Source organism: Phodopus roborovskii, unplaced genomic scaffold (assembly GCF_943737965.1).
Source record: "Phodopus roborovskii unplaced genomic scaffold, PHOROB, whole genome shotgun sequence".
In the NCBI taxonomy this organism is placed as follows: Eukaryota; Metazoa; Chordata; class Mammalia; order Rodentia; family Cricetidae; genus Phodopus; species Phodopus roborovskii.
In genome coordinates, this window is record NW_026126448.1 from 18,196,623 (window position 1) to 18,206,994 (window position 10,372).

Below are 10,372 nucleotides of genomic sequence, written 5' to 3' on the forward strand. Positions count from 1 at the left end.
GCCCCGCTTGACTCAGGAGTAGGAAACAGGAGGGTCCTGCTTCTCTGCCTACCAAATCGCTTCTGTTAATTGGAGGACTGGGCCATACCCTCCCCCCTTTCCTATGCTTTGCTGACTCAGCATCTGAAAGGTCCTGCCCATGCCAGGACAATCTCTGGAGGTCAAAGGCCGTGTTATCCAGGCCCCAGGCCCTCCTCCAAGTGGCTGGGCACTGACAGTTAGAACTAGAAAGACACTAAGATTTCTTGTTTGCCCAAGCCTGCCTGATACCTGGTGATGTGCAATGCTCTGCCCTTCATCTTTCCCCTTCCTCTTCCTGTCAGGGTCTTGTGTACCCCAAGGCTCAGATTTGCTACCTAACCCAATGATAACCTAGAACTCAGGGCCTCATGTTTCCACCTCCCAAGAGCTGGGATCACAAGCCTGTGCCCTTGTTCCCAGCTGTAGGGCAGTTCTTTCTATTGTCTAGCCATAGGCCACCCCACTTCTGACTTGGTTTTCTTGCTTTAAAGAGTCCAAGACACTGTGATTATCAATAGTTTGGTTTTATTTTAAAACAGTGAAAAGAAAAATAAATATATTTAAAGACTAAGAAAACAGTACTGGGGTTTTTGGAAAGGTACAGCCAGAACGGAGGTCAGGGAGATTGGCAGAAACAACCAAAAAGAAATGGGAATGGGGTTGGGTGGTAGGAAGATTGGGGTGTCTTAGCTCCTGTGGTCCTGGGCTGGCGGACCAGGAGCCTCGGATCTACACTCCCTGCAGTTTCCATACCAGGCCCTATCCAGTTCCGGCTGTGACACCTGGGACCTCCACCAGCCTCACGCATCTTTGGCTCCCAGGCCGGGTGCTGCATTAGTGGATCTGTGTGTATGTGAATTAGCACCTGGTCCCCCTGACTGCACCCAAGTTGCTGCTTCATCAGGCGTGGCCCTAAGGCCTCTTCTGTAGCTGTGAATCCCTCCTAATGGCTGCCACTCATTAATGCCCCATGTCCTCCATTCCCACACGGCCCCAAACGCCTAGCACGAAGCTCTCAATGTCACACTCATTGGTGCCGCGCACGATTCGGAAATGGCCTCTCTCACCCCACCATGGGCCCCATGAGTTGGCAGCAGTCTGAAAGAGGAGAAAGACATGAGGCAAGGGATGGAAGAGGGCCCCAGAGGGCAGGGGGCATGGGACTCAGCCGTGCACCAGGGACTCACCCAGTATTTGATTGTCCTTCCATCTGGCAGCTTCTCTTCTCCCCACCTAGAGGGAGGCGTTGCTGATTGTACCAGGTCTCAGGGCCAGAACCTAACACCCCTCACCCACCCCGTCATTTCTGAAATCTGAGTGTCTGCCCCTCTTTGCACGGCCTCAGCCACTCAGTGAGTTGGCCAGAGTTGGGAGAAGTACTGAATAACCCTTGAGGGTTTTCCTGGTTTGTTTGGTTGGCTGGTTGGTTTTGCTGAGACACGGTCTCACGTAACCCAGACTGGACTTGAAGTTGCTATGTAAAGGCTAACTCGTGATCCTCCTTCCGCCACGTGTCCCCAGTGCTGAGATTACAGGTATGCTCCCCAACTCTTGCATCCTCAGCTCTATTTCAAGCAGGTGTGGTTCACTGTCCCTAGACACCTTCCAGAGCTCCCTGCTGTCCATGCACCCTTGCAACCAACCCCTCCTCTCTGTGTCTGTTCTCTCCTTGGCAACAGGGACAAGGGGAGGAGCAGCCTTAGCTCCACAGAGAACACAGAGATTTCCAAAGAATTCCCAGTGTAAACCCCGCTGCTCCTAGTCCTGTGCGCCCAACAGGAACCTCACCCTGTGATCTTGACCGAGTGAGTCCCATGTCTGCGGTACTGCTCCGGCCTCCCCTGGCTTACAGGTGTGTGGCTGTAGATGCCACTCTGGTACAAGAAGAAATCCTCATGTACTTCCATGAGTGCTGTGGGCAGAGACAGAGATGGCGCCCAGCTCATTAGCACAGGCTGTGATGCTGAGCATCTAGACACCAGGGCCTCATGTTAGAGACTGATTAACCCAGGGGCCTCCTGCAAGGAAAGAGGAATGGACCCTCCACTCCTGTTCCAACTGTACCTGGTGCCCAATCCTGTAGTGACCCGTTGGGCCTTGTAACCAACCTCCAGCAGGAAATTTCTGGAACCAGGGAGAGGTTAGGGGTATTTACCTTGAACAGGGCCATTCTCCATTAGCTCCTTCATGATCTCCTTCTCCTGGTTAGGGAGGTCCATCAAGGTAAGATTTAGCCGACCAAGCCCCCAACTCTTGCTTCTGCCCCCTCCCCATGTTTATGTAAGACTTACATCGGAGCCTAAGCGGTAGGCAGGCGTGACCTGGTAGATGTCATTGGAGTCAACCTGACTATTAGGGCATCGGGAAGTTGCCTGGCGCTTGCCCCGCCCCATGGCGCGACTGTGCATCATACATCGAGGATTGGTACCAGCTTCGTTCTGCTCACGGCCGGCAAAAGGGTAACAGTTGTCAGATACCACCCTGAAGAAGGGAGCAAAGGCCGTGACCGCCATGGAACCAGAAAGCCCAGGCTTTGCAGGGTGCCTCGTCGTTTTCTTCTAGCCCACAACCTGAGGCATACCCTCGGCGCCGCAGGAACCACCAAGCACCATCGAGACGCCCACCTCGGCAGCCCTGCTGGTGGTGGGTATCACAGGACAGCAGGTTCTGTGGTGATAGGATGGGTGTCATGTGTCCCATTGAATGGATGGAGACCCGGTCAGATGCAACAGCTAGTGGAAAGGCAAAAAAGGCTGTCAGAGGCCAGGCCATGGCCCTCCTCTCTGGTGCCAGCTCCTGACCCTGGACACACCTGCTGTGGAGAAAGCCCAGGAGCCTGCGCAGTTGCCCTGGTCCAGTGGCTCATGGATCAGGTTGGGCCACTTCTCTGAAGCCTCAAAGGCCGTGGGTAGTACTTCCCCTCGGCCCAGCACCGTCTGTAAAACAGTAGTGATATATGTCACTTGCTTCCTAGCATGGCCCTGCTGTTCCTCCCACCCCAGCTTTAGGGAGCTGTTGAAAAGTTCAGAGCCTCCAGCAGTTGGTTCTGGAGCAGTCCTGGGGTTTGGGGAGGGTGCCAGTTCCTTCGGACTTGGACTTGAGTGGGGTCCCCCAAAGATCACTCAGAGGTAATGAGGCTTACTCAACACATGAAGCACCGAGGCCAGTAGCAAAGAAGACCAGGCCAGGGCCACCAGCTTCCCACTCTCCTGCCACTTTTTTCTGTACCTTCTGATGAGCCACACCCTCCTTCCTGCCATGGCAGTGGCCTCCAAGCCCCAAAGGACTTGGGTGGGAAGAAACAGTAAAGTCCCGTGACCAGGCAGGCCGCCAAGACAAACAGCAGAAAATAGCAAGCAGCCCCAGGGAGAAAGGCAGGGCCAGGGGCTGGCCACCCTGGCCTTCAGCAGAAGTCTCCTGGCCTCTCCCTGTCTGTGTTGATGGACAGCACAAGCCCCACCCAAGCCTATTGCATGGATCTTTACCTGCCCCCACTCCCCCCTTTGACTGGTGGGGTCTGGTGGGAAAACAGAAGCCCTCTCTTCCCTGGGGGCTTCACTGAGTCTGCATTTTTTCCGAGAATTGTTGCTCTCTGGCCAGAGCTGGAAGACTGTCCATCCCTCTTTTCCTAAAATACCAAGGTGAACCCTGGCCCCTTGGGTCTTGACCCAGCTGTACTGGGACCAACAGCATTTTTCCCAGGCTGAGGAGGCAGGAGGGCCTGCTGCCAGAATCAGGTTTAGAAGCTAATCACAACACTGCCAGAGAAGGCATTAATGTGCCCATGGACACACAGCTTTATCCTAGGGGATAGGCCCTTGGCAGAGCAAGATAAGGTACACCATCCCTGATGTGCTAAGAGATGGTGGGGATGTGGGCAAGAGCGGACTTACATAAATCTCATTCATATTCATGACAGAGGAAGATGGGCGGATTGTGCCCAGGCGGTAGCGAATGCCCTCATCCAGGGTCATGCCCCAGAAGGCACTATGGTTCCCAGCCTGCCACCTGAAGGAGAGAAGGTGAAGAGAAGTTACAGACCTGGCAAGGCCAGAAGCTCTGGATCTACACAAGGGACAAAGAAGAAAAATTCCAGTGTGGGTGAGCTTAGCACAATGACCATGTCTGATGATCATGTATGCAGACATGCATGTACACTCCTGTGCCCACCAAAGCCATGCCCAGAGCCTCTCACCCGTAATTGCCCCGATTGATGGTGTTAATCATGTCTGGATCCACTAGACATGGTTCCTGGTCACATTCCCACTGCCCTTTCTTCTGGCAGGTACTAGTAAGGGAAAAAAAAGGCAAGAAAGCATGAGTAGGGATTGGGGGTCCACGAGGAACTTCCGAGGTCCATATAGGCCTGGAACTCTGTACCAACAACAATAGTCTAGCCTGGAAATGATCCCAACCAGCCTGGTAGGTTTTGTAACTCAAGTTCACAATTTTTGTTTGTTTGTTCGTTTTGTTTTGATTTTAGAAACAGGGTTTCTCTGTGTAGCCCTGGCTGTCCTGGAGCTCATTTTGTAGACTGGCTGACCTTGAACTCACAGAAATCTGCCTGTGCCTGCCTCCCAATGTGCTGGCATTAAAGGCACAGTCCATCACAGCCCAGCAAGTTTACAGTTCTGAGTTCATCCCAGATGCCCAGGACCTCGATGCTCCTCAACATCACCAGCGTGAGGATGTGGCAAAAGGTTCTGTTTAATGTGGGTCAAAGTGAGTTCCAGCTCCTATTACTTCCTGCATCTCAGACTCAAAACCCCGAGTCACCTTTGACCCCTCACATGCTGATCCAGTCACACCTCAACACAAACACAGGGTCCAGACTGTGCCTCATTCTCCACAGCCACCTCCATCCAGCCACCTTCCACCTGACCACTGCTGCGGTCTCCTTGTCCTGGCCTCTGCCCTGTTCCACCCCACATCTGTAAAGCATATTTTTAAATTGGTGGCCATAGCCATCCTGTTAAGCCCAAGCCATGCTGTTCCTCTGCTCTAACCCATTGGCTTCACACCACAGAATAAGAGCCAAAGTCCTTGATGGTGACAAGCCTGATGTGACCTGTTCTCCTGTCCCCTGTCTGCCCTCTGCTCCTCCCATGCCTGGACTCCAGCCATGGTGGTTGTTCATACCTGCCAAACTCCTGCCCAGTGCCTTTGAGCTGCTCTCCCAACCACATCTTCCATGGCTCCCTTTCGTTTTCTCCGATTCCTTGTCCAAATGTCAACCTCCCACAGAAGCTTTCTCCAGTTGTCCTATCTTAAAACTCAATGCCCTCCATACTCTGTCCACTTCCCCAACTTACAGTGTCCCTTAGCCACCAATGCCTAGTGGCCTAGTGGTATTTATACTGCTTTCATTTTTTCTTTTCTGACAACGTCCATCATGTAGCTGAAATTGACCTTGAACCCACTATGTAGCCCAATAATGGTTTTGAACGTGTGATCTTCCTGCTTCTGTACCACGCACAACTTTAATGTGGAGCAGAGGATTGACCCTAGGGTTTCTTACCTGGGCCAGCACTCTGCCAACTGAGCCACATTGCCAGCCCACATAACCCTATTTCCTCATAGACTTTTTTGGGGGCTTTCTCTGTATTGCCCTGGAACTCGATCTGTAGACCAGCCTGGCTTCGAACTCACAGATCTGCCTGTCTCTGCCTCCCCAGCTTCATGATGCGCATCCAGCAAATATTTGTTTTTATTTTCTTTAGGACAGAAGCCAGGGCCTTATGGCTGTTAAGCAAATGCTCTTCTCTGGGCCACACCCTTGACCCTCTTTTGACTATATTTTGAGACAGGTGTCACTAAATTGTGCAGGTTGGTCTTGAAATTACTCTGGAGTTCTGGGTATCTTTGGATTTGGCATCCACCTGCTTAGCTGGGATTATCAACCTGCATCCTAGCAAATATCTTGAGTGAATGAATGACTTGAGGTAGCACAGTCAAGTGGCTAAGAATGTAGATTTTAGAGTTCAACTCCCAAGTTCAAATCCTGCCAGCCTGTTTCGTGGCTTGGGGGGTGGTTATTTAAAATCCCTACCCCATCTTTCGATGTTCTTATCTGTAATGTGAAGACAATAAGCAGTGCCACTTTCCAGGGACTTAAGGCAGGTCCCTGAAGGGCTTGGCCCAATGTGGGTGCTTTTGACTATTGTTCATGCTTCAGGAACCCTGGGCCCCCCTTCTGCTCATGTCCAGCTGGCCACACCTCTGGATGTGTAATGGCATCTCAGATTAAAGCCACTGGCCTTCCCCCTGGTCTGCTCCTCCCTCTGAGAACATGGGACCCAATACCTGGTCTGTGGTGAAACTTTCATGTCCCCTGTCAGCACATGCCAAAGACACACATCATGAGTGCATCTTCCTGCCCTTCCTCCTCTGCTGCCACGCCCACTTCAGGCCAACTCATGCAGCCATCCCTGCCCCAGATGCTCTGAGGCCAGACAGACCCATGAGCAATGCTGGTTAGACTGGAGGTCTTGAAGGAACATCCCTTAGACACACAGAAGCTGGACATGGTTGAGCCTTCTCTAATCTTTGCTGCTTGAGGGTCCCACCAAGAAGACCTTCTCCTACCTCCTGCCTTCCCCTAAGTGGTGTCCCCCACCCCCATGCATAGGTTCCTTTTTGTCTTCTATTTACTCCACTAGAAAGTTCCTAGCAGTCTTCCTTTCAACCTTGTTCCCTCCCCACTTTAATCCAGGATCCCTTATCTTCCCTCCCTATATAATAGCTATAGCAGCTTGTCGTAACATTTGTGCATTTTTGCTTTTCCATGTCCTTCACTATGAAACAATAAGCTCCCGTGAGTCAAGGCCTATGTGCCTGTCTCCTTCCAGCTACACTTCCTGGGCCCAACACAGCACCTGCAACACAGTGGGTCTTCAGTAATTAGGCATCAACTAAAGGCTTGACTTCTAGGCATTCTACAGTGTTTTTACAAGCTCATAACTCTGCTATTACAAGATTCTAAACAGTCTCCTTCCAGGCAACCCAGGGCACCCGCCTACAATGCCACCTTATAAGGCGCCTCAAGGGGAGCCAAGCCCCAATATGGCTGGCTTTCTAGCCTTGGAGCCAGCGGGCGGTGCTCAAGAGAGCTGGAGGGGCCTGTGGGGGTAGGGAGGCCCCCTCTTCTACCTTCCTCAACGGCCTTTGAGACCTTCAGAAGCATCCCTGATGGTGATGTCCAGCCTGGAAGACACATAACACTCTTCCACTCTCAAGTGGGATACTCAGCCACCACGACCTGTCCTGAAGGGGTCAGCCAATGCCTTCCTGCCCCCATCTTTTGAGCCCCAGGGCTGTTCAGCAGGTCTAGACAAGACTGGTAGCAGCAGGTCCTAGCATTCCAGAGGGGCCTGGGACAGCAATGGAAACGTTAACCCCTTGGCAGCCACCCTATCAGAACAGCAGAGTTTTGCAGATATGCCCCGCCCTTCTGAGCACACACACACCCTTCCCTCACCCCCCCCCCCACACACATATACACACACACACTGTCCCCATTCCTACAGTGACCCTGGCACCCCTCACCCAGTGAGGCAAAGGCAACAGCTATGTGCAATGCATTCCGAAAAGTTTCCTTCTCCCTGGGGCTCCCAGTCCAGGCAGAGAGAGGGGCGGGGCAGGCTCAGAGCAGCAGAGACCCCACCTTTTCCAGTAAGGCCTCCACATTTCCCACCTGTTCTCCTTCCCAGATCAGACTGAGGATGAGATATCCATGTCCCCTTCCTCCTGCTGCCAGGAATGGGGGTTTGAGGGTGGGGAGAGGGCACATTCCAGGGAAGGCCCTGCTGCAGGCCACTGGCCAGTGGCCAGCCCAGTCATCCCTGACCCTCATCCTGCCCAGGACAGCGGATGCTGCATCAGAGGTTTCCTTCCTGGCGTCCCCTTCTTGGACTCTCCCGCGACAGCAGGACAAGTTGGGAGGGAGGCCAGCCCAAATCAGGAGTGGGTGGAGAAAAGCTCCTGGCTTAGGTGTGGCAGCCAGCCAGACCACCATGGCTGACCACTCCTAGGCTTGTGACCAGAATCCTATTATGAGATGGCGTGGCCAGTTTGAAAGTTCCCATATTGCAGGTGAAGACAATGAGGCCTATGATACAAAAAGGGTACCCTCGGGAATAGTGACAGGGTTTGGCAATCAAGTCTGTCGGCCACGTGGCACTCAAAGAGAGCGCACCCAGGTCTCTCCTACTCACCATCGATTGCAGTTGTCCCAGTATGTTCCAAAGACTGGGTAGATGCGGCCCCCGTGCATGCATCCTGCGGGACGAGAAGAGAGGTGACTAGTCCTCGAGGCCAAGGAGCCCAACACCTTCTTCCCAGCTAGTCTTAATCCCAGGCCAACTCCAACTCTCACTGAATCTAAGGACATACTGTATTTTAGGACCTCTGCAGCTCCAACTGCCTGCCACACAGGAGCTGTTCAGGAACTCTGGTTTAGGTCCGTGTTGTTTCACCTGGAGGCCAGCCATGACATTCCTGGTACCCTTTGTCACTCAGATGAGTTGGGACTTGCACTTGGGACATGGAAGGAGCTTGAGAAAAGAAACTGAAGCCCAGGGGAAGCAAGCAACTCCCTTAAGACAGCACAGCATTCTGAGATAGCAACCCAGACATGGGTTCTCCTTAGTCCAAAGCCCAGCAGGACTTCCCTGATCAAGGGCTTTCCTGATTCTCCTACTGGAGTGGGGTGGTGCAGGTAAAGGGCATGTGCAGGCGAAGGCAGGAGCAGATTTAGCCACCTGATAACACAGCCAATCTCAGAGGCATAGAATCCTCAGGTGAAAATTGCCTGGCTAAAACAACCTGGCTTCGGGTGTGCTCTATCAGCCCCAGGGTGAGTCAGCAGGCGGGGCAACCACCTTCCCTGTACTGACTACGAGATAGGGCTGAAGCTTGCCTGCCCTGCCCTAAGGCCACCTAAGTCCTAACAGGATCTTCTATCTTTCAGTGTTGCTTGAGAGAGTCAAGGAAGACCAGAGGAGGGACTTCCAAAGGGGCAGGGAATAAATACAGTGAGGATTTCTTTCCGAGTGTTTTCAAAGCCAGGGAATGTCCATTATCAGCCTTGTTCCTGAGCTTCCTGGGACTTCGCTTGATTGACAAGGTGGCCACCCTCCTGGCTATCCTGGTGCCCACCTTGGATGGGAGGGAAGGGGGGTGGCACCCCGAGGCAGAAGTCCCAGAAGTCGGGGCAGCAGTCCGAGACGGTGCGGTTGCAGAAGAGATCACAGTAACAGGTGGCTCCCAGGTAGGGCAAGGCACAGTCATCAGCTCGGCCACGACAGCACATGTCTTGTTCTTGGCAGTACCGGCCACCGGCGTCCCGGATGCCCCGCAGGTGCAAGCCTGGTGCCAACTCCCTGCGCCAACGACTCCGCCTGGCTTCCAGGGCAGCCTGGCCAGCCAGCAGCAGCAACAGCAGCCCCAGCCGACATCCCCACATGGTGCCTCCTGGCCCAGGGAGGACAGAGGTCAGGGGTCAGAGGAGTTGGGTTCTGGAGACTCCTTACACACGTCAAGTGTGGGTCTCCCTACAAATGACCTGGAACCTTCCCAGGAAGCTCAGCGAAGCGAAGTATGGGACCCTGGTTCCGGAGTCCCGGAGAAGAATTCAGTACTAGGTGTCAGTCTGTTCATGAGGGAAAAGGGAACATGCAAGAAGCTGGTCCCCCTCCTTGACCTGTCTAGGGACTGTCAAGGACAAGGAAATGGAAACTGACATTCCCAACCCCCATTCTTCTCCCCTGCCCTTGGTCCCTCTACCCCGCTGACGCATTTGGTTTCGATTGTTGGCTCTGTCTTCCTAGTCCCCCTCAGCCCCCTCTTGTCCTGTCCTATCTTCTGTCCTGAGTTCCTCTGACCCTCTCTTTTGTGCCTCTCTACCGGAGTCCTGCTCCCTCAGTATGCCCCTTCTCCCTGCTCCTTCTCTCTATGCCCTCTGCCCTCTGAACAGGGAGAGTCCCTACCTGGTGAGGGGTGTGGGCTGGACCCAGGCTGCCCTGCGCGCCTCCGCCTCCAAGATCGAGACTGCCAGACCGAGTCAAGTGAAGAGCGCAGGGCGGGACGCTTTTTGTACCGCCCAGCCGGCAGCACCCGCCCCAACCAGGGACTGTGGGAGGGCGGGGCCGCTTCTAGGTACCTGAAGTAGCCCTTAGGTCTTGAGGGGGCAACTTCGGGAAGAATACGTGATTGTCTTCCTGGGGGAGGGGGTCTCTTGTCAGTGGAAGCCTCTCCTAAAGGAGCAGGACTGCAAATCAGAGGGTAAAGGATTGTGGACTGACACTAGGAAAGACTTTCCAACCGATTTTAAGAGGTAGAAAAGAGAGCTGAA

General features: G+C 53.5%; 1 protein-coding gene across 2 annotated transcripts; it reads right to left on the minus strand.

Annotated features, from left to right (window-relative positions):
• Nucleotides 1-529: 529 nt before the first annotated feature.
• On the minus strand, nucleotides 530-10,117 carry Tinagl1 (tubulointerstitial nephritis antigen like 1). 2 transcript variants are annotated; one of them, XM_051188924.1, is made up of 12 exons: nucleotides 10,008-10,117; nucleotides 9,178-9,492; nucleotides 8,235-8,298; nucleotides 4,217-4,309; nucleotides 3,915-4,029; nucleotides 2,834-2,957; nucleotides 2,603-2,753; nucleotides 2,313-2,502; nucleotides 2,177-2,222; nucleotides 1,810-1,933; nucleotides 1,209-1,254; nucleotides 530-1,119 (listed from the first exon to the last, which is right to left on the minus strand). In XM_051188924.1, the coding sequence occupies exons 2-12, from the start codon at nucleotides 9,482-9,484 to the stop codon at nucleotides 982-984; spliced, it is 1,398 nt and encodes a 465-aa protein (XP_051044881.1). In that variant the 5' UTR covers nucleotides 9,485-9,492; nucleotides 10,008-10,117; the 3' UTR covers nucleotides 530-981. The 2 variants fall into 2 exon arrangements, with proteins under 2 accessions (XP_051044881.1, XP_051044880.1); XM_051188923.1 differs by having other exon boundaries at nucleotides 9,178-9,670; nucleotides 10,008-10,116.
• Between the last annotated feature and the right edge of the window lie 255 nt (nucleotides 10,118-10,372).